General features: G+C 45.8%; 1 protein-coding gene and 1 long non-coding RNA gene across 2 annotated transcripts in view; one reads left to right on the forward strand and one right to left on the reverse strand.

Moving 5' to 3' along the window:
• LOC105692882 (teneurin-a) overlaps positions 1 to 24,034 on the reverse strand; it is a 451,510-nt gene that overhangs the window by 232,824 nt on the left and 194,652 nt on the right. The window contains exon 4 of the mRNA XM_048655887.1: positions 18,621 to 18,860. Coding sequence (XP_048511844.1) covers positions 18,621 to 18,849 — 229 coding nt within the window. The 5' untranslated portion in view covers positions 18,850 to 18,860. The remainder of the gene's footprint in view (positions 1 to 18,620; positions 18,861 to 24,034) is intronic.
• On the forward strand, positions 9,284 to 19,760 carry LOC125501071. Its single transcript, XR_007278591.1, has 4 exons — positions 9,284 to 10,197; positions 13,421 to 13,841; positions 15,968 to 16,139; positions 19,334 to 19,760. It is a non-coding gene; the product is annotated as an uncharacterized LOC125501071 (long non-coding RNA).

Below are 24,034 nucleotides of genomic sequence, written 5' to 3' on the forward strand. Positions count from 1 at the left end.
CCCCTCTTTCGTTCGTGTATTGCACACTTTCCTAGGCAACGTGTGCGTATCATCGTTTGGTCTCAATAAGTCCTTGGCGATAGTCGCGGCGTCTCTGGAAACAACCGCTAACGAGGGAATCCCGATGTCAACTAACCTCGTACCCTATCCTGAGGCTAGAAAACATCTTCCGCGAAATACTCAAAGGCACCAACCGCGAGGGTGGGAGGTAAAAACCTCGCTACAACGTAGCACACGTATTCACCCCGACGAGGTACTTCTTTTTCGGTCGACTAACGCTGCAAAGATTCGAATGCACGTTAAAAAAAAAAAGAAACTTTTCTCTCCGTTGATTAACCCTCCCGGATCAGTCCTCCCTCGATGTCCGCCCTTTTTTTTTTTTTTGGGGGGTGGGGAGGGGGGGGGGGGGAAGTATTTCCCGGAGCCGTCAAACGTCTACCTCGAAAACTTGCGTCGCTTCGCTTTACGCGGAATAGTTGAGAGGTGGGGGTAGAGGTGGGGTTTTCCATCCGGGGTCATCTCCGCGCGAGAAAGAGAGAGAGGAGGAATTTTTAGGAGGCGCACCATCGCCGTCGCGGTGCAGGGCGAGGGCGAGGGCGAAGTGGCTATACGCGGGACGAGCGACGCAAATTAAATGTCGGATCAGAAACACGGCTGCTGTCACTGGCAACATTGCTACGGGAGAGAAAAAGGGCGATGGCTTGCAGAGGGGGGCGGGGGTGGGTGATCCTGGTCCCGCTTCTGGTCCGGGAGTCGCGGGATCGGGAGCGGGACCGGGGCGAAGGCCATCGTCGGGACAGCTCCCCACCGAAGGAATTACCATTTTAAACCCCCCGGGAGACGAGCGAACTCGTCCGTACCCACGGAAAGGATATGAGTTTGTTCACTCCGCGAGTTCGCTACGGTATACATAAGTTAAAATGGCGTAAGCCCACGACTCGGTAATAACCACATGACCCTTGGGCTCTTCCTCCCTACGCGCGCGTGGCGTCGTTCGACGAGAAAAAAAAAAAAAAAAAAAAAAAAAACCGAAATAAAAGGGAAAAAAAAGCATCGGTAATCTGCCCACCGACGAGGAAACTAATCCTGGCAGGCGTCAAGATCCGACGACGGTTTGTACGCGTTAAAATTCAGAGTCCGTCTCCCGTGCGATCGTGATCGGTCGGTCGGTCGGACGGAAAAGAATAAAATAACAAAATGAACACGGCGGGGGACCGATTCACGACATCTGGACGGTGTCTGCTTTCTTTCGGTAGGAAGGCGGTATAATAAGGTATATCGTTAAACAAACATCGCGCGTTTCCGCGCGAGAGTAAAGACCGTGTGTAATTCTTTACCTCGCGTAGTATTAGCGCCCGGAGTTAGGGGTACATAACGGTGGCGAGGATCAGCCCGTATAAATCAGAATGCGCTAATAAACTGCAGAAAAAAAGGCAACCCCCATAATCGTAAAAGTGTAAGGGATGGAAAAAAGACGGGGGGGATGCTGCTGCTGCTGCTGCTGCTGTTGCTGCTACTGCTGCACCGCGTATACGAGCTGGTGCAATTATTTTCTGGTCGGATAACAAAGTTATGAGAAAAGTTCGCGCGGTTGTACCACACCGAGCAACGACGACGATCTGCGGACTATAACCACACCCACCCTCTGATATAAGCTGAACGCGCGGCGTTCCGCCCCCGCAAGATCTTTATTTTGATATTATTTTCGTTGTATTATTGCGAGGGCGTTTTCTTGATATATTCCCCGACTTTTTATACGTTATTTAATATTTTTATACACATTTTTATTTTCTCGTGGGTATTTTTTTTTTTTTTGTTTTTTTTTTTGTTTTTTTTTTTCCTCGTTCAGATATATTGCCGCAACGGGTTGCGTCCCGATCCAAAAAACTTTGGGAAAAGTTTGAGCCTCGTAGAGCACCTATACGCCACCCACGGATGGGTGGTACGACCTGGTGAAAGTTTTCGTTTCGCAAAGTACTGCATGCACGGCACAACGTCAAACTCTCACGCTTCATTTTACCTCATTTCTATATACGTAAGCGTATATACCCAACCACCGCCTCGTACCGATCTCCTTGCCCTAGGTACCTACCGACGGGAGCTTCTCGGCGAATTTTTTCTCCGATATTACCGTAGCTTTCGTTGAAATTTGCCAAGAATAAAATCGAAATTTAATCTTAAAAATTGTCGTTTATCGAAATATTTAGAACTCCGTCGCACGCGTCGACGCGTTACGTGACGCGTTACGTGTTTCGGTAGCTGGGAAATAAAAGTGGGGGAGGGGGGAAACTACCTCGAATTTGATTAGGGTCACCTCGCAAATGCGAAAAGACGAGGTGACGTGGACGAGGGGAAACGCGGTAAGATATCGTAATAAAATACGGTATCGTCGTCGTCCTGCGGTGGCCGGGTGCGGGGTTTTCGGCAATAACGAGAGACATTCGGAAACAATAAATATGGCCGCGTAATCCTACGGTTTGCGTGCCGGGGTTGCGCGAAGAGTTCTTTGAGATGTTCCACCGACTTATTTTCTCCGGTTCCGCCCCCCCCCCCCCCCCCCCCCCCCCATTATTCATTCGAACCGAGTTACTTTTCTGCTTTGCTTTTAAATCTTTAAAAACGAGACCGACGAAGAAAGAAATCGCGTCGCGACACCATCGTCACGTGACCCGTGGAGAAAGGTCAAAGGAAAGACACGCCGTGGCGGAATAAATAAAAATCTTCGATTCGCGCTTTGACGGCCGTGCGCGTGGTATATATTTCCTACGTCGAGGTGAGGTGGCAATTGGCGATGGAAGGTTGAACCGCGAGAGAGATGAATTTTTTTTTTCTTATCTCATAATTTTTTTTTTTTTTACCGTGGTAAGACGAGATAAAATAGAGTTATTAGAAAACGGTTGAAATTGCGGTTGAAGACGACGATTTTTTTTTTTTGTCAATACAGTTCCCAGTTGTTATGGGTTTTCGAATTCTTCTTCTTCCATTTTTCACGGGAACGGATGCAAACCTGACGCAATTTGATTTCTCCGTTCATTTTCACTCAATTAACGACATGTAAATACAAATATCGAATTTACATCTCAACGAGGCAGCGTATAGGTTTTGTTGCTGGCCGTTCGCACAATGGCTTCGCGAAACGAGAAAGAATTGTTACGAAGGGTGGAACGGTGCAAAAGTGCGCTCCTCCGTAAATAAAACTAAAGCGAGAGTAAAAACGACAAAAGGTATAGAGAACGGGTATGAGCGGTGGATGCGAATGAAGAAGAAAAAAAAAAAAAACAAAAACAAAAATGGATTAAAAAAAGAAGTCGGTAAAAATATTTCGCTTTCGTTGTCGCCGTCGACGACGCCGTTGCCGTTGCCGTTGCCGAAGCTGTAGTTTTAGTTGTAGTTTAGTCGTAGCTCTTGGGCCGATTCGTATCGTCTTGCTGGTGCAGTTATAGCATCTAGTCGAAACTCACCCTGTCTTTGCCCTTCTCCATTCCCCGTTACTTCGCAAAGTAACGAATATATTCGATGCAGTTGGTTCGAACGATGTAAAAACTTTTCACATTACCAACAAACGTACGAATCACAAATCTATGACTTCCGCTATGACTACTTAGAGAAGAAAATATATCCTAGCTCTTTTTCCTTCGAAAGGAAGCGGGAAAAAAATAGGAAGAGAGAACCGGAGAAAAAAAACAAAAAAAAAAAATGATGGAAATACATCAGATGGAGAGGAATAAAGAAATTGAATTCGCCGAACGAAAAATTGAACTACCTACCTTCATTTTCATTTAAATTTTGTCGTTGTTTTTTCTTATCAACGAAAAAGGGCGGCAAAATTCGGCTCTCGAAAAATCCAGACAATTTTAATTTATCCGTTAATTATTCCATTCGGCCATAACCATAGCCCCTGCATATAAATTAGTCGTTTACATGTCATACCGAATTACGTATACGCGGAGGATATTTTTCAAAATATAATATCGAAACTACCTAGCTGATGCAGTAGAGCCATCAAAATTCAAACATTATATTCATGAATTTAACGCACTACGCTGGCACGGTCAAACCGTACACGTATAGGCGTGTACAGGTATAGGGTATACGGGGACACGTGCAACGTACGTACGTACGTACGGTTTATGTGAAATACGAGGGAGTCGATAGTTTTATCCGCCGGTATAGGTGTACATATTTCGATACGAACGTCGATCAACTGCTGCGGAGTAGAACATCGCGTATACATATATATATATATGGAGTGCACGCGCGATATGATTTCCCGAACACCTGGTCGCGCGCGGAAAACACGATGTGGCCGGGGTGGTGGAACCGGAGGATTGAAGCATTTGAAGGTTGAAGCAGTTGAGCACGCGGACAAAGTACCCACTGTTTCAATCACACTCGGAACTGAACGAGATGGATTTTCCTGGTCGATTTCTAGACGCGAACAAATCGGGCACATTTGTACCTGTCCATTATAATACAATATCGATGAAGCCACTTCGAAAACTAACAAATGTCCCGCGTCCGCCACGCGTCAAGCTTATCAAAAATGAACAGACGAAGAGAACGAAAACCTGAGAAGAGAGAGAGAGCGGGGGAGGAAAAATGAAATTGAAAATAAAATACACGAGACTCGATTAAATCAAGACTCTCCAAGTGGTCGTTTACACGAGAACGTTACAACGGCTAACGCGAATCAATTACACGGTGACGCCCATTTTCTTGCAACCGCGTCACTCGCGTAAAACGAGCCCGCGACACGACAGACGTTGCCCCGGCCCCGTAACGTCGACTCGCCGGTGCACCGGCCGGCTTAAAATTCGACCACCTCGGCAACATCGGGAGTCGGTGGGGGGGGGGGGAGGGGGGGGGAGGGGGCAGTCGGTAGTTCCGAAACACAATTTGGAGAGTTATGAGGAAACGCTGAAACGCTGAACTGAATAATTCGGGTGGGTCGCAGCCATTCGTTCCTCGGTAGGTATAAATTATTTCAAGGAGGGCATTAATTTCCTTTGCGAATAATTAACGGACTGGACAATGAAACCGTGCCTACCTACCGCCACCTTCGCCGACTCCGTTCTCCCTTCTCCCTTCTCCGTTCTCCCCCGGCTATTCTCCTACGGCGAGTCGCGAGTCTCCTCCACATACCTTGCACCGTACGCTTTTGCGGTGGTCAGTCTGCCCATTTTCTACCTCTCGAACCCCGTGAAACCAACTTCGCCCCTTAAACTCCCCCGCCCCTCTCCCCCTCTCCCCCTCTCCCCCCTCCGTCAAATATTAATCGTGACTTATACACACCGGCGGACACACCGCTGCACACATACGCTGCGTAGTGACGTACTGCGTTCGGTGGTCTACGAGCCTCGGGCTAGCCGCTACCTCGAGAACTACATTATTGAGTGACCGCGGCCTCAGTTCTCGTATGAGTTATACGCTTGATGGTGTATGAGCAAGGGGTATATACACCGTGAGCTTATCCATGTATGCATGCGGCGGAAAAAGGGCGCAGCGGGAAAAGGACGCGCGGGCGATATACACTTAGCTGCCGGTACCCCGCTTCTAGCCTTCCGCTTTTCGCTTCCGCAGTTTCCGCCTCTCTTCCGAAACTCCGTGTCCAAAGGACCGGCGCGTTCGTTTGATAACAAAAAAATTCGACAACGTACATTAGCTCGCCGTAAAGCATCCCGGATTCTCCGGTCTCGCTTGCAATATTCAGGAGAACAAAAGAAAAACCATAACTATCGTACATTTGTACCGGAATAAATTCGATTCTCGACAACAGTTGCGAGCGGTTGTACGCGCGTAAATTATCGCATCGTCACTTATTCGCTCAGGTTGTACGCGAGCTTGTTAATTCCCAAAATGTTTCTCACCCCCCACGTTCCGTTGGCGGACTTTACGAAACGTGCGGCTGGGTATACGTGCAGGTGGATATACATCAGAAATATCGCTGCGGAAGGGGATCGAAAGAAGCTCGCAGCTCCATGACGCAAACACCGTCGTTGCAGGCTGCAAAAAGTAGCGGTGATAAAGAACTCGATTATACGGGAAACAAGACACCGCTTCATCCCGCAGGACCTACGGTAAAATGTTTGAGCCGTCAATCGAACGGGTGCACGGCAAACTTTATAAAATCTCAGAAGCTGGGAGATTACGGAGAACTTGCGAGAATATTTTGAATTCATTTCTTTGATTTTCATTCGCTCGCTAATTTAATCTGCACGTTTCCGACTCCCCACAATGTGTTCGACCGTTCGGCAGGAAACATGTGTTTCCACTAATTCATTTCGACGGAGTTCGTATACGTTCGCATAGATACGAGCGGACGAATTTTGAAAATTACGAGCAGCTCTTAGCGAATCTATCGGCCGGTTTCACCCTCGCGTTGTCGAGAAGAGCGGCGATAAGGGAACGGGTGATATTACCCAGGTCCTACCTAAGTAGCGTACGCACATCACACGCACGTATATCGGAGTATTTTGTGGGTATTCAGGTATACATACAATATGTACGCGGCGTATCGTATACCTCCCTATATGTATATCGCTACACGTGTTCCTGTCGCACCGTGCAATTACGCACGGAACAAGCTACATAGTTCGCTAATAACAGGCACTTGGCTTTTGAACAGTATTTTTACAGCAATATATCATCGACCCTAATAGCTCTCGAACACACACAGGTCGTAAAGGGATATCAAGCTATTCGATAGCTGCGCGAGGTATACGGCAGGGAAACATCGAGTTGGTACCGAGAAGGCTCGAGAAAAAAAAAAATTCAGCCTCACCGATTTTTTTTCTCTAGATTCTTTATAAGGGATGAAATTTATTTATTCATTTTTTTTTTTTTTTTTTTTTGAATTTTTGGATTTGGTCGGGGATTGATTCTAAAGATCGAAGATAAGAGAGGGGGGGGGGGGGGGGGCGGGGGTGGGGGAAATATGCGAACCTTGCAGCGGTAGAGAAGAGCGGAAGTCTCTTCGTCGCGAGGGTTGGATATGGGTATAGGGCGCGTACATCCGGTTTGAGAGAGAGAGAGAGAGAGAGAGAACGAGATCGAGAGAGGTACAGAAAGAGAAGGGAGAGATCGTGGGATAAGATCCGAGCACAGAGTACATCCAGCTTAACGGTTATAGTCCCGAATATTAAGTCGAGGGTGAAACGGCGTTGCGGGTTATGAAAATTATTAGTGACCGTTTCGTTTTAAAAAGGACTAGAAACGCTCTGAAAACCTCATTTTACAGATACGCCCGGTACCCTGTTACGGAGATAGCGCGGCGAGGGAGAAAAAAAAAAAAAAAAAAAAATATTCAAAATACACATCCCCTTCCAGAGGAGAGAGAGAGGTATGGAAATGTGTACAGAAAAGAAGAAAAAAGGAATAAATGAAGAAAAAAAATCCAACCCCGGAAACTACCCTCATATTTGTACCCAGGGGTGTTGAAAAAAAGGGGGGAAAAGAGAAGGCCGCTAAAATTTGAAAATTGATTCACCGCCCGTAGAATATTCGGTGCTCCGTGTAAAGCAGATCACCGCGGAATTGGCCGACGGTTTACAGCGGCGAACGCTTCGGAAGGGAAGGTGCCGGTTTAACCAAGCGACGAACGACGGCGGTCGAAAACTCGATTGAATTCGATTCGATTCGATTGTTAAAGCGTTAAACGGGTACGGAACTAAGTTTAGTCGACCTGACATTCGTCTCTGTGATTACATACGTATTTCGGAGCGTCGACAGCGTCGGCCGTGGCGTACACCCGTTCCCTTCATTTGCAACGCCGATGGACGATGAACAACCGGCAGTGATCAGTGAACATCCAGCATGACCAACAACCGCCGTCCCACCGTCATTCCGCTACCACTACGAGGACACTCGTCCGGAGCCTTTGTGAATAGCGAGGCACACGCGCGCCACACATCCGACCAGATGCGTGTTACCGTACGGCGGGTGGCTACGTAGGTATCGACGTAATTGTTCTCCGCAAAGTGACATCGCGAGCGGCACCGTTTCCCCACGAAAATTACTCGCTTTGATCTATCCGGCCACTCTCTCACAGTTGCGCTTTAGCGGGGAAAGTTCGAGCCGAGGACCGCGTCCTCGATTTCCCGACTCCGTCTCGCGATGACGGTCGGCGGTAACGATATCTGCGAATCGCGTTGGCGATGAGAAAAAAAAAAAGACAATCGAGGGAACGGCGTGGCTGCGATCGATAACCGACTGTGAGGGGGGCATTCGAAGAATGATCGGATGTGCAAAATGCATGTGAATTTTTATCGCTCCAGTTCCACAGGTGAGCTTCTACGGACTGATAATTACACGTGTGTCCAGGGAGGTATCAGCTGTGGACATGAGAAGTAGACCTGCGAACTCGTACGATGTACGGTACAAAGTCGGACGTCGGGGCGACGCGATGACGCCAGACCGACCAAACCCCTATCATTAGTCGCCGTTCCCTCGCGAGCCGCTTGCATTACCGCTTGCAGTTGGTATTCTAGCGTTTATCTACCCTCTCCGTGGAATAAAAAACGCGACCCTTACGGTGGAACTTTTTCAGCGACGGAAGTTCGCGAGTACCTCGAAATTATCGCAAAGTTCCGAACGAGCAGATTCGAAGCTTACGCGACCTTCGAAATTCGGTTCGACGCGATACGGAAGGAAGAAAAATGGAATAAATAATTGCGGAGCAGCCGGCACGATCTCATCGGCCAATTTTTACCGAAGGGACGTGTGTGACACGCGGTAACTTGTGCGAAATCTGGCATCAGTTGCCTCATCAGCAGTAGCGGCAAACGAGATGTGGTCGGTATACTTATAAATTATAGGTACTACGTATGTGCGTACGAGTAATGTACGTACGTACATAGGAGTATATGAACGCGTGGACGTGCTTAGCGATAGGTGCTATGTGGACGGTGTTGCGGTGAGAGAAACGCCGGTGAATATGGGTACGTATCGGCGTTACGGTTGTCTATAGACCCGACCGAGCAACCCTATCTTGCACCCTGCACCGGGCTCGATATAATGGACACAACGCATCGGATGCACGGTACAACGGCTGTGGTCGGTTCGCCCGTTGTCTTTGATTAAGCCAGAGAACTAACGGCCACGTTCCATAAGCATGCTCGGTCCATGTGCGCATATTCGTATGGTCGGGACATCGTGTGCGCGTACACCTAAAACGGAGAAATTTGAAGGACGGCGTAAGAATTTTGACGGATCTCCGAAGTTGCTCGTTTATATCCCGCGGTCTTTGAGGAAGCTTTTTTTTTTCAAAAATCCTTTTATTTCTCTCGTCAAACACGAATAAATTATTACCTTGAATTTCCTGATAGTGGTAGGGGGGAGTGGGAGTGGGAGTGGTACAGATCAAGTCGAAAGTTAAACAGAATGGAATGAATAAAGGAAGGAAGGAAGGAAGGAAGGAAGGAAGAGCCCTACGTTGAGTCTAACTGTTGGACTTTAAGATTGCTACTTTTATGCTTCTCTTGCTAACTCCTTTAATGCGTTGTACCAAAGTTTTTATCCCTCGTTGCCGCGAGTACCGCGGGTGACTGCGGGCGAGCCAAGAGAGCGTCGAGAGCGAGATGTGGTCCACGATTTCACGTAATTAGCAAGGTATAAGCCCGGCCTTAGCTGCCTGGATGCGAACAAGCCCGCCGGAAAATGGGAAATAAGATGAAACTAAAAGAGAATTGGGACACGGAAACGAAAGGTACCCCTGACCGTTCAAGATACCCGAAAACTAAACGACCTTCGCATTGCCCTCCATGTGGGCGGCAGCCCAAAGTTTCATTCCCGTCAACCCGGATCATGGGGGAAATTAGCTATTCACCGAGAGAATTTTCGCTGATAAGTCTCGGTGTACGTACGTACGTATGTATAATATACCGAATTTCAAGGAAAATGGGATTACGGAAAACTTGGAGACGAGAAAAAAAAAAGAAAGAAAAAAAAACAAAAAAACAGTCGAATGGCTCGGCAATTAGAAGAATGAGTTTCTCACCGGGGCACCGAGTCGTCCGACTTCTACAACTCATTACGGATTTATTTTCACTTTACTCTCGACCCCCACCACCACGACCACTAGGAATATCTGGTGCATCCGGAGCATTACAGCAACTACATCGCCATTAGCTACGCAGCCTGATCCTTGACGTTCCGAGTGCAGTAAAAATCCACCACATCGGGAAATCTGTAAGGCTTTTGGTAAGTGCTTCTCCGACATCCGCACGGATCAAGTCTTCGGCTTAGGTGACGTCTTCCTACCAACGGTTTATAATTTTTCCTTCTTTTTCTCTCAACTTTTTACGCTTTCGCGGATTCGCGGATTCATTTTTCCCTTCGAGGCAAATCGTAGAATTTTTCATCGAAGAGCTACCGTTGCAGGTGTGTCCGTTTTTTCAAATCTTAAAGTCATTAGATTCCAGGTCGATAATTCATGGAAAAGATACAGTGATACGCCTTTGTTATATTCTCCCATGAATTATGATGAATTAGTCGTAATAATATTTGGGGGGATACGAATCGGGCCGTGCTAATAAAACTTGCAAGTCTGACAGATTTTCTCTCGAAATATCAAATAATAACTGACGATGACGTGGCGCTGTAGATTCTGAAAAAGTTTCCACACCGGCATATAAGTATAAGGTGCACGCCCCCGATTTCCATGGAGATGTAATTTTCTCATATTTTATGCCCTCTTTAAAAAAGCATTACCGGGATGTCAAATCGCACGCTCGCGTTTTCCCTCTCGTCACACTTTCTTTCTTCTCTTTCCTCTTCGCTTTTTCTTATTTTTCGTTTTTTTCCTCCCTCTCTTGCACGCTTTTCAAAGCCTCTCCGCATCCCCATAGCCCCATCCTCTTCGCCGGCTCAAACCCCTCCGGGGTAGTAATGGCATTGATAATTCCTGAATCTCGTTGTTTTTTGAGGACCTTCGAGCCTCGGGGCTCGGAGGAACAATTTCAATCCATCCGAACCAGAAATCATTGTTTAGTTTGTTTCCATGATTACGATATCGATCTCTTACCTCGGAATAAGAATATTCGGGAGCGGAACTCCCGAATTTCGACGGAACTCCGCCGATCGGCGCCGCCGACCCCTCCGCTTCTCGGAGTGCGGAGGGAACGAGTGAGCCGGTCACGTGCCGAAAGGCACGTGCGAAAGTTGCAGATATCTATGGTATACGTAGGTATATGTACATAACGTTATAGGGTAGGTATACGTACGCGAGACGAGACGAGACGAGGCGCTATCCGAGAGATCCGCGACTAAATCTGAGCACCGAACCTGGGGGGGCGAAGGAGACTAGACGGCAGCGGCGGCAGTTACGCGAGAAAGCCTTTGTCGGTAACAAATACGATAAGCCATTTTCCACGACGCAAAGTTTACCGCGCCACGTGCGTTCGTCATCGCTGATCTCTCGGGATACCTCTATCTCTGTACCGTTGCGAAATACCGTAACGACGAAGACGAGCGACGTCGAACGTCGACGTTCGGACCGGACGAGCGGTAAGAATTTTATCGCTCTCGGCCGTTCGATATCCGGACGGTCGACGGACGTCAAGACTGCGGCAAAAGGAAAAGGCGTCGAACGCTGCGTCGAAATCGAATTTGTTAGGAAGTAGCGATACGTCTGAGAGCAGTTTACTTCCAGAAAAGATGTCTAAGTAGCTCTCGCTTCGAGAATTTACAAACGACGCTGTGCAAGCCCGAGTGTTTCCCCACCCTCCCCTTTTTTCCCGGTACACTCATCGTCCATTCGTCCACGGTATACATAGATATCCCTTGTGTCCATCGACAGTTTTACGGCGTCGCGACGAACTATCGAGCGAATCGCTCGAATGTAAACTTCGCGCCGCTCCCGGAAACCGGTATAGATCCGAAGGGGATGATTGTATTTCCTTTGAAATTTCAAACTGCCGGTAGAAAATTTTACAACGAAAATCGTTGCGCTTTTCTGATTCGCGGAACTCGGGGAGAGGGGCGCGCGCGTAAGTGAAACGTCGAGCGTCATTCGATGAGAACGTTTTTGCCCGATAGTAAACGAAAAGAAAAGAAAAAAAAAAAGGAGAAAAAAAGAAGGTATTCAAAGAGGGAAAAGGTTGTCGGGTGAAAAGGAAGCCTTCGCGTGCACCGCACCAGAAACCTCGCTTCGCCGCAAATTTTTCCGGCATGCGGGGGCAATATTTTATCAACGAAAGGCATCAAAGCGTGACATTATGGAACGTCTGGAGAGGTAATGACTCGACAATATTATGTCCACTTCTCCGGCGGCGGTGGCAGCGGCAGAAGCATCGGAGAAACTATAACTTCCACCCCCGTAAGCTCACCCTCCGTTGGGGTATTGATGACTGACCAGACGGAGATTAATAGCTGTCATACAACGTACGCGAGATCGAACGTACGTGCGGGAAGGTCTGTGATAGACAGTTTCATACTATTGTTTGTGCGGGCGGATGGAAACTGAAAAAGAACTGGAAAACAAAAAACAAAAAACAGAAAAAAAAAAACAATATCGCAAAAAAGAGAGAAAGTCCATGTACAGGTGCGGGTACGTGTGTAAACGTGTAAAGAAAAAAAACAAAACAAATGGATGATACATAAAACAGAATCGGAAACGTGAAAGAGGGAAAAAATTACGCGTCTTTTCTGACAGGTGAGAAAAATAACGGGGCAGGATGTATCGCCCTTGAATTTGGCCGATTGTGGGCCCCGTGAGCTCTGTTAATTCCGAGTAATACAGCCGGCAGAGAGAGAGAGACGGAGGCGAGTGCAAGGCATTTGTAATATATAAAATGGGCCGTTTGTCGACAGTCGCTGCTGATGAATCACGCGCTTGTCGGGAGGTGGTTGTGTATATTTTCCCTTGCACGTTGTCTCCGCGGGGTGATTAATACATTTCATTATTTTATCCAACCTGCAACGTACACCTCGCGAGTGGTGGACGTAGGTAGTAACACTACGGATACGCTACATAGGTGTACATAATTTATACCACATACGTAGAGTCGCTAGGAATTCATTACCCCGTTACACCACCGTCGGCCGTATCGTGGAAAAAAAATTCAACCGCCGCGAAGAACGCTTGTAATATCATTATGACGTTTCAAGAGACACGTAATGCGATAACCGAATTTGCGAGTCTGCGTTCGCGCCCGATATCACTCCGCACGAATTGATCAAAGACGAAATAATAAGGGCAATCGCCGTATCGAGTCCTCGAAGAGCTTCTGTTCCTTTCATTTTTTTTTTTTTTTGTTTTTTTTTTACCGTCACTTTTCCGTTCAAGTTGGAAAAGAAATGGGAAACTATTACCCCGTGAGGAGAAAAAAAAGATTTTCAGAGCGATGATGAATAGGAGAAAAAGTTGTACTCGCGGGAGTATTTTGTTTATTATTATTGTTTGTTTGTTTGTTTTTTTCTTCAGGTACTTCTTTTATACCTCGCGCGCTCCGGATCTTGATGAGAGAATGATTCAAGGTAGACGTCAGACACTGGATACCAGACATCGGACACCAGACACCAGACACCGACCATCAGGCACCCCATTAGCGTCAACCCGAGACCATCCAGCTTCCAATCGTGGACACGCTCGACTATGGGCTCGACGGAGTAGCGGATGACGAGAAGGAATGGACACGGGTGGATGGCTGCGTATAATACGGCGTACGTTTTGCTACATAAATAAATACCGTCGTGTAACGTTGGATGCACGACGTTATACACCGGCGGCCTGCTGAAATATAGCGCGACGGTCAAAAGAGGGACGATTGAGGGACTCAATTAATACGAACCGAGAGTCCGCCGGGTTGAAAGCGGAGGCGGCTGCGGAGAAAGCACACGAGGGGGTATGTTCACCCCAGTTATGTTATATTCGTCTACCCTTCGCGTCGAGGGTACCGAGCAACGAACCAAACAACCAACCGACCGACCAACCCTTCGGCTCATGCCCTTGCCTCGCGCGCGTCTGTCTACATTTGTTCCGATTCACTGGTCGTCGATTACCACTGGTCCAGCCTTCAACCTCATCCCAAAGCACCCGAACCACCCACTCGACACCTCCGACAACGCGTCACCTATACAATCGCGTCGATACCCCGCAGAGACCGCGGACGACGCGACGGTCTTACCTCACGAATCGCGAACTTCTTCCTCGAAAAAAGATTGCGAGTGAGAAACTGGCCTGATACGCCGTCGATTAGGAATGAAAATTCATTTCGATTCCACTACCTCCTTATCGATCACTGCACACGCATTCCATCATTCAATTTTTCCCTCTCCCCTACTTTTTTTTTTCATCATTTCCGATCCGTGAAATGAAAGAAAAGCATCTCCTCTTCATCCTCCGACGGGTTTTGAGACATTCGAGATTCGCGAGAGCGACTAAAATTTGTCGTAATCGATAAATCGGTTGGTTTTCTTGTCGCCGCGGGAGAAGGGGGTCGAAAGGGGGTGAGAAAGTATTTTACGAATAGTACATGTACGCACGCTGGTTTCTCCGGTTGGTTATATGCGTACACATAGGGTTATACCGGGTGTGTGCGGGTGTAGTATATACGCGGGTAAATAGCTCGGCTCGTTTATCATTAAGCTTCCACATTTTTTCATTTTTTTCCATTTTTTTCCATTTTTTTTTTTTTTTCGTTCCTTTAATCCAGTGAAATATTTCAATGCTATAGCTACGCACGGAAAACGAGCCTGTGGGTGTTACGCGTAATTGATGATACCGTTTTGCATCCATGAACGGGCACTTTCAAAGAAATCAGCCAACTTTAAGCGATCCTCAAAATTTCCTAGCCATCCTATATCGTACCGCCTGCATGTTTCCGAATGAACTCGTTTCTATCACCTCTCCGCTCTACGGGGCTTCGACGGTGTATTTGTACCGGATGAACGGTCTCATTATCAGAGAAAATATAATTAAAAAAAAAAACTTGAAATCGAGATCACACCTACAGTATCAACCGATCAGGAGATACTCAAAAAAGAAAGAAACGGTTCACGATGAGTTTTTAATTAAAATAATAGCGGAATTGATTGAATATCGGTACGCTTGATCTATCGAAACGAAATTTTTTTTTCAAAATGAATTGCTTTCACGTGTGTTTACAACTACAAATAGGAAAATTTTCAGATTATGACATGTGTTTTTGTCGAATTTATGTCTATCAACCTAAGAAGCATCATTCCAGGGACAATATTACCGTTCTCTTAATTCCTCTGGTTTACAATCGTTTTTAACCCTCTAAGACACAATCACAATTATTTCTTGTAATACCCCCTTCGCTCAGTTTAGGTCTTGAAGAAGGTTGTCGATAATCTTTCCGGTCGTCGTCTAGCTCGTCAGCTGTCGATCAACATTTCGTCGCAAAGTCAATGTGAAACTATCTACCGTAACGATATTACCATGATTACAATTCAAGTTCGCGTACCGATTATTGCGATCTCAATATCGTCCCTGGGACGGAATTAGGCGCCTCAAAATATGATCTCAGGATTTGCACTTTTTTGTTAATTAAGCTATCTTCATAGAACTTTGAACAAAGTTGACGGGGTTTCCATCATTTATATTGATAAAGGGATAGTGTACCTAATGTATGACGTTGGAATCATTATTTCAATTGCACTAGTTTTTTTTTTGCGACATATTTTTTGAAAAAAAAAGGGGACGATATTCGACGACTTTTCCTTACTCGCAAGGAAGTTATAAAACGAGTACAAAGTTATAGAAGTTAACAGTTGTTGGCTGAATGAGGGTTCGGATCACCGGTTGGCATCTGATTAACGTTATAGATTTTCAAGATCGAGGCGTGGGCGTCGCTGCGTCGAGCCCCCCCATACTTTTTGTTCTTCTTTTTTGCTTTCTCTAACTCCTTGTAATTCTTTTTTCCCCATGGCGATACATTGAAATTAGTAAAATTAACGAGGTACGAGTTCGTTGTAAAACAGTTTTTTTTTCTTTTTGGTTTTTCAGTCAGACCGTTCGAACGTTCATAGAAATTACGAATTACGTAACTGTGTTACCGATTCTTCGAGAAAAGGGTGAAACTAATTTTAGAAGTACTTAATCCACGCCCGGAGAGGGTTAAGGCGACTGCGGGAGATCCGATCCGAAGTCCGGAGGCTGAAAGCTAGAGATGGAGAAGGTGGGTGGACTGCGAAGCTTCTAAGTATTTGATGGAATATGATGGACGAGTCTGAAAAACTCACGTTATTGCTAGGATAGAACGCGCGCGTTCATCGCCGGACGGAGAAAGAGTGAGACAAAAAACGAACAAAAAAAAAAAAAAAAACTGTGATTCCGGGGTATCGCGCGAGTCTTCCATACAACACACATCCAGAAAGAAACAGAAATGAAAAGCAATAAGCTAGAAAAAATGGAACTGGAATTTTTTTCTTTCTATTCTGGAAATTGTTATCTGTGGTAATTTGAGTGATGTGTCCAGACATTGGATATAGAATGACCGGCTTAATCCTAATCACAGTAATTGGGTGTTAGGAAATTCTTTTGGAAGATTGATTCTTCGTATCGAAGAGCGCGGTCCTGTGTGAAGTATATGGGAATTGACACGATCGAGAATCACCCGTTTTTTTTTCCCTCCTCTTTTTATCATTTCTTGTTTTCAACGGATTTCTCCCACCATACGCGACCGTGTGATTGGGAGGAATGTGTACGGGACGTTGATTGATTGAAATTGAACTGCAGGCTACTGTACTTGGTTCGAGGGATTGATGAAAAGGTTCGACTATCGGGGATACTGCACCGTACGTTTCCGCGATATTGGAGCGGCAAAAGCAGCAGAGATAGCGACGCGGCTATGGCCGCGAGCTGAAGTATTTAGGCAGCTTAAGAATCCCCAATTATGATTGGCGGCTGATACCCACCCCCCACCCCCCTCCCCCTTCCCTCTGTTCCCTCCTCCAGCTAATTACCGATGGTAATCCCTCAAAGCAGAGGTTATTATTATTTTAGTCGCTGATTCTCGAGGGGGCACAAATCCATTGACTAATTCTCCTTAATTGGGTGTCAAATTATTTTCTACCAGATAATGTATTTTTACGGCCGCTTATCTTTATTTTCCTCTCAAGCACCTTTGTACCTCAACACGCCCTTTTTTCCTCTTTGTTCCCTCCAGCCCTCCTCCACGCTAATTATCATTGTATCGAACCCTGGCCAACACTTCCGTTACAATACCCTCGGCAAGCACCACCTGGTTTCATGAAAAGTCCTCGACTCTTTTCAACATTACTTTGCACAATCGTTAGGACTTGAAACTTCCACCTCTGAACTACGAGAACTAGACGTTGTTATCGGATTAAAAATAATAAAAGAAAAAAGTCGAGATGGAATATCATTGAGAATAAATGCTGAGACGAGTCGCGTATATTCCATTTTTCGTTAGGTTAAAGATTTCTTCTAAGAACATGCCTCGCAGCCTGCTGAAAGCTTTCGAAATCGAGTTTCCTTTTCATTCTTTTTCACGTCGAGGGTTTTAAAATTCGTTATCTAATCATATATAATACGTTTTGAGTTGCTCTCAGGGAAAGAAAGAAAGAAAAAAAAAAAAAAAACCAGATAACTCAATGGTGAAAATTTTCGGAATAACTACAGGAGGTCGGCAGACGAAAAATGATTCCGGTGCGACGAATCTGGGATTATTTGAGGGCTCTTCAGACGGCGTTTGACGTTCGTTTCAGTTCTATGTACTTCCGTCGGATACCTTGAATTCCCCTTTTCCGATAGGAATTTTTTATAGAGCGACCGGGTGGCGTTGAAAGTATCTAATTGACAGTTAACGAGAATAAAAACGAGGCGAGGTCGAAAGCGAGTGCGAGGTGAGGATTTAAAACAGGAATTTCAAATGAGATACGAGGAATAAATGAGCCCATGGAAATTCAAATGGAATAAAGAGGTTTTTATCTTTTAGTAGGAAGATGGTATTAATTTCTGTATGAATTTTGAGCTTTTAATTTTCAACGTATTACCGAGTCTCCCTTTTTTTTTTTCACCGATTTTTTTGTTTTCGAAGATTTTCTATTTGTTTTTTTTTCTCCATTCTCATTCTTCCGTCTCGTTTCTTTTATTACTATTTTTTTCATTCCCTCTTTCTCTTGTTCGTTGATATTTTTACTCCTCTGAATGCCTCATTGTGCCAAGTGGCTTTCACGCGACTATGCAAGGGAATTTCCCAGTAGCTTTGACATAAAGGGCTTTTATCTTTCATTTTCCATCTTCTTCAATCCGGCGATGGTGTTTTGTCGGTTAGAAATCTCCCAGCTTTAGCCCCGAAGGCTTAGGGATGCGTTTCCCTCTCTGAGAGGGTACGGCAGGGGGAAAAATCAGGTCAAATGAAAAGGAACTTTTTATTTCTTTCCGCGAGATTACCTTTAATCGGACCATTTACGGTAATGCCGCAATTAAAGATCGCACGGCAACCGAGCGCGCCGAAGACTATCAACCCCTTATTTCGTTTCAATTAGCTACATTTATATTAGATCTCCGATGGAAACATCCCCTCAAGCGAGTCGCGTGAGTGGCCGTATAAATTCGGTTACCCGTCGAAATAAATTCGAAAACATCGGCGAAATCAAATAAATCGAATGTATCGAACTCGTTCGCCACTCACTGTTATATTGCTGAGCGAGAAGCGACGCGTAGACTTGCCCGGGACTTCGGGCCCCACGGGTCCCGGACGAAGGTGGACCTCCGACACCGTGACGGGAGTTGTCCTCTTCGTCGCTACTCGAGGGTGCACCGCCGTAAGCGCGCCGGTCACGCCACTCCAGGGACCGCTGCCGGCGCAATCCGCGGCCCCCGTTTGCGTGCCCCCGACCCAATGTGCCCTCGCCCTCCATCACTGCGGCATCTGAAACAAAGAGGAGAAAAACACTGTCCGTTAGAAATTTTTCCAAAAATTTTCGTTTCTCTTGTTGCTTCTTATTCGTTGACTTATTTTTTTGTTTTATTGCGAACAGGATTGGAAGTTTTTTGAACCATCTCAGGTGTTTCTGATAGATTTCCAGCTACTGATTGGAATATACAGACATCAGCTGTGGGAGCATGTTTTTTTTTTTGTCGGCAGCGTTCATCTGCAAAGCTTTGACATAGAACAATTAAAAATCAATCATGCAAAAATTCGATTTCGCTGTGGAGATAGATTGGAATATCAGTGTCAATACCGTGACTGATTTCACTCGGGGTAATTTTTTCAAAATTTAAACCCTCCTCGAGTCTCTTCATTTCTTTCTACGATTCTGGATGTAAATTATTCCCAATTTTTAATAAACGTTCCCTTGTTCCTTATCGTATTGATTCGAGTTTCATATCAATCTTTTCCAGGTCAGGCGTTCCGAACTCTCGAAGATTTCGAGGATCCCTCAATGGAGGAGAGGGAGGTAAGAAAAAAAAGGGGGAAAAACTCGCGAGAAAAATTGAACCGGAAAAAAATGAAAGAAAATAAATAAAAATAGCTGTAAAAAAAAAAAAAAAAAAAAAACGAACTTATATATACCAATTCAATTAAAGAGAACAAATACTGGTGTTTACCACCGACGACGTGAGCAGCCAGTGAAATTGGTCTGGGAATTTGCTCGTCAAATATTACGTAAAAATTTAATTAAATGAAAGTAAAATACAAAAGCTTTTCACCATCCCTTAGAAACTGTGAGAGAAGAACGGATGTAATAGAAGTCGGTATCGTTACGAAATAAGTCTCGTATTTGTTGTGCGCCTTGTTTATAATACCGTCTCATCATTCTTCAAACACTTTTCCCCCTCGATTCTTCGTAATTATTTTTCATACAGTGTGACTAGTAATATTCACTTATGAGATTCCGATTTTCAGTAAGAATTTAATTGCTTTGTTTTAATCAGAGTTATCGAGTGAGGCGAATAAAGCGAAACGATCGGTGTCGTTCAAAGACGGATGGAACGTCGAGGAGATAAGTCTGAGAAAATGTGACGTGGCAAATATAAAAAGCGTATAACGGAAGAAAAAAAAAAAAATTCACGGGAATGGGAGAACTTCAAATAAAAAGTCTCATCGTCCAACGAAAAAGGAAGACACCAATTTCCGGTACTAAATTCACCCGCTACACCTATACCTTCATTTAACACCTCTAAGAACGTCCGTTTACGACTTCCAGAGTCGTAGTTGACCGGAAATGGTGTCACGTGTCCTAGAAATTATGTCCCAATGCCCGTGGAGAGATCTCCGCGTCAAGAGGTACGCACAAAAAATAGAGGCGAATCGAAACAATGGAGAATGAAAAAAATCTAAAGAGGATCCGCCAGGCAAATATTTCAAACGAACAACTTGACTGAACAATTAGGGAGGTCATAGACTCGAAAATGTCGAGCCAGTGGCACGGTTCGGTTCTCGCAGGCACTTTCAACCCTCTTTTCGGTTTCCCCCTCGAAGATTCTCGAGGGTCGCAACACGACTAACCTTTACATCCATCGTTCGACACGCATGCGGGTTGTATGCATAGAGTCTGTTTTTGTTTTCCGATATATATCGCGGGGATTTGTTTCACCACATTTCTCTTTACAGCTCTTCAAATTCCCTCGCTCCTCAAAAGATCAATTGCCTCTCGCTGCGAATTAACGATTGCGGGAAATAGGTGGGGACTCGTGCGGTGGGAAGAATATATTTTTTCACACGAAAATTTGTTAATTCGACCAGAAGATTCGCACGACTTTACTCCACCAACTTTCGAAAGTCCTTCGCTACGTACGCAACTGCGTTTCTTACGGTACAGCGAATAAGCTCGGCCGTCGTATAGGGGTCGGAGCCAGTGATGGATGGTACCGCAGCGTTGAACGCAACGCGAGCAAATTGCCTGGTCTTAGTTGGACAAATATTCGGGGCGAAGGTCTCATCTTTCGCCTATGCCGTCTCCGACGATCCGACGATTTTTGAAGAACCGGTACGACCGAGTCATTCGAAACTAACCGGCGTGAACATTTCACCTATGCGTGGATGCGAGCGTGGAGTAAGAAAAAAAAGCGTTTCGATAATATCGGGCGGAATGAAGTCCACCCTGCCGAAAGTCCCGTTGGAAGTTTCTATTTGTAATGAAATTCCAATCCCTCTTTGGGAGGGATTCACTCGATCGAGCTATAGGTACTCGAGAAGGGACGACTGCGACGACGGGTTTTCCGAGCTACTCCGCGGCATCTCGACTCGGCTCCTCTTCTCCTCCCGTTCTCGAGTTCTCCGGTCTTCGGCGTCGAACCTATACCCGAATTTAGGAACCTGCACAGAAATCTATAGATACCGCTCGGCTGCGCCGCGGAGTACGCGGTGGATCGGCCTAGACCATTGTAGTGTTTCATAGTGCCGCGGCGATAGGCGGAGAGGGCCAATATCCTCTCTAATCAATTACTGTCCTCCGAACCCCCCCCCTCCGACCTTTGCGACCTCTGTCGCGTCCTTCTCGTCGACGTCGCGCGAACCCCACGCGCCTCTCATCCACATCCAGAAGATCCCGGTGGATCAATCTTTAACCTGTCCTGTCCCACACCCGTCCTCCACCACCGCTCCTTCCCTTCCCTTTCCTTCCCTTCCCCTTCTCTTCCCTTTCCATGCTTCCCTTATTCCCGTGTATAGGTATAGATGGAGGAACGACGGAAACGTTTGCGGTGCACTCTTTCTGATCGAACTCCCGCGCCATAATATACTCAGGAAGATGATATCGCTGGGTAAACATCCGAGCCACGCGACTACGGTATCACTTTATTAAGTACCAATGACGTGGAATGAGTTTCATGGAAGTGAGTGGATATATACTTCCTCGTGGAAAAGGAGAGCCATTAGAGAAGAGAGCGGAAAAAATTACCAGACTCGCTTCTCTCTTTTCTCCAGATAGAAGAATTTTCTTCTACCCTACCTACGTGAAATGCATCACTGTCCTCGATATTTTTCACATTCGGCATCGTCGGAGTTCTCGATGAAAAGAAAGAAAAAAAATGAAAAAAAAAAAAACGAAAAAAACTGAACGAAGGAAAAAAAACACAAAAATGACGAGGATACCACGCCCATACGTGATCCGCCGGGCACAGGTCGGTTATATCATCTGCGAGCTTAGACGCGCCTTAATCTTGCATGTACACTGCTCAACTTTAAAACGCTAGACGTCGTAAAAGAGCTGAGCTGAGCTGAGCTGAAGTTAAAGCTGATTCTGAAACTCGGGTCTGAACTGCCGGGTTATACTGCAAAGCTACTTCCTGCAGCGCGGTACTGCGCGGCATTAAGCGGTGCATCTAACTTGAAAAGGTATGAAAATTTAACAAAAAAAATTTCACTCCACTTTTATTTCATTATCTTTTATACGATTGCGCTATCTGTACATATATATTTTCGGCTTGATCGCCGATTTGGGAAAATATGTTCCCGGCGTAAGTGGATCGTCCGAATAAGCAATCTACATTTTAGCTACGGCGAATACGACGGCAGCTGGTTATCCTACGGGAGACGAAATCGGTTGCTTTTAGCTCTGCACCTGGAGGGTAAAAATCTGCCTACGTTTCATTCGGACGACGCACGTAGCGGCAAGTGTAGATTATTGTCAAGATGTTTCATGAAACTATTTTCCCGGAGACTCGATATCAAACCGTTCGACTACACAAAAGCTTGGGTTATCTTACAAATTGAAAATAGATCTCGTTCGCGTTGAATATAAAAGATCGGGGGGGTTTAGGTAGCGATGCAGGACGGGGGCATTTGAAACTTGAATACGTCAGAGACGCGTGCAGACGGTGGTACCGAGAGTGGAAAGAATGAGAAGAGAAACGAGATAAAGGAGAGGAACTTATTGAAAATACATGATTGGACGGTGGCGCGGGGCGAAGCTTTGATAGCCGCATTCCTCTATTGTGAAAATAACCGAGGGTAGCCGATGTTTGTGCGCCATTAGCGAATGTGGAGTGTATAAAGCGACGATTGAAGGGTCGAAGAAACGGAATTTAGTACCACCTACTAATTTACCGTGACTTAATTCAAGCCGGTTTATTTGCCGGTAGGGTTTCTTTGTGAGAAAATTAAACTATCCTCGGTCGTACTTGAAGTTCTAAAATAAAACAAACAGGATTAAGTAAATTCTTTGTAAATTACCTATCCCGGACTCGGAGCGAAATACGTGGTACGGAGAAGGTAAAGTAGAGAAGGTGGGTAACAAAAGGGGTAACCAGAAGCAGCTCGGTACAGTTCTCCGCAGGAAGAAACCGCGACAGCGTAAATTCAAGAGCGTATTGTTCCGATTCCGTATAAGAGTGGTCTGAGAAGAGAGAGAGAAAAAAAAAAAACAAAAAAAAAAAAGTGGTTAAAAAAAAAAAAAACCTCCTCAGAAAATCCCTCTCACCTTTCGTCGGGCGATTTCTAAAGCGGGAAACTGCAGTGCCCCTAAAAATACCTCGATGCAAATTATATGTGAGTGGTGTGTATAGAAGAGGCTTTTAAATTACCCCTAATTAAGGTAAGACTCGGGAAATTGTTGGTCGTCTCATCCCACCGCGGGTTCTTCCTTACACCGCTAGGACGTAAGAAGGACATCAGAATGCATGAAACATAGAGAGTGGTTGCGTATAAAGATATGGCTGGAGAGTAGGCTCTTGAATATTCATAGTTTCCCTCTTATGAAGGCTACGCGAGGCGCCCCGCGGGTTCACGGGGAAAAAGGAGGAATATAGAGGAAGAAATCGTTTCCGAGTAAAGTTCCGCGGTTCTTAATTTTTCGCGAACGAGATCGAGATTTCGCGGTTCGGACGGACGAATTTCGACGTTTTCGAACCCCTCGAACACCCCCGAATACGAGAGGGTGCGATTCCTTGACCCACGTCAGTCGGGAATCGGACGAGCTTTTATTAGCCATTCCGTCCACAGAGCGTATCGCGTTGTATCGCGTTGCAGTTGCGGCATATATGACGACGGTTGAACAGTTAACCAGCTAGCTTCAAACGAAACCACAATGCAGAGGGTTATTGACTGCCCGCACTGACTAACTCCGAAATTACCAAGGGGTAAGTTTAGGATTGGAAGGA

The sequence above is a fragment of the Athalia rosae genome, chromosome 5, assembly GCF_917208135.1.
Source record: "Athalia rosae chromosome 5, iyAthRosa1.1, whole genome shotgun sequence".
NCBI lineage: Eukaryota > Metazoa > Arthropoda > Insecta > Hymenoptera > Athaliidae > Athalia > Athalia rosae.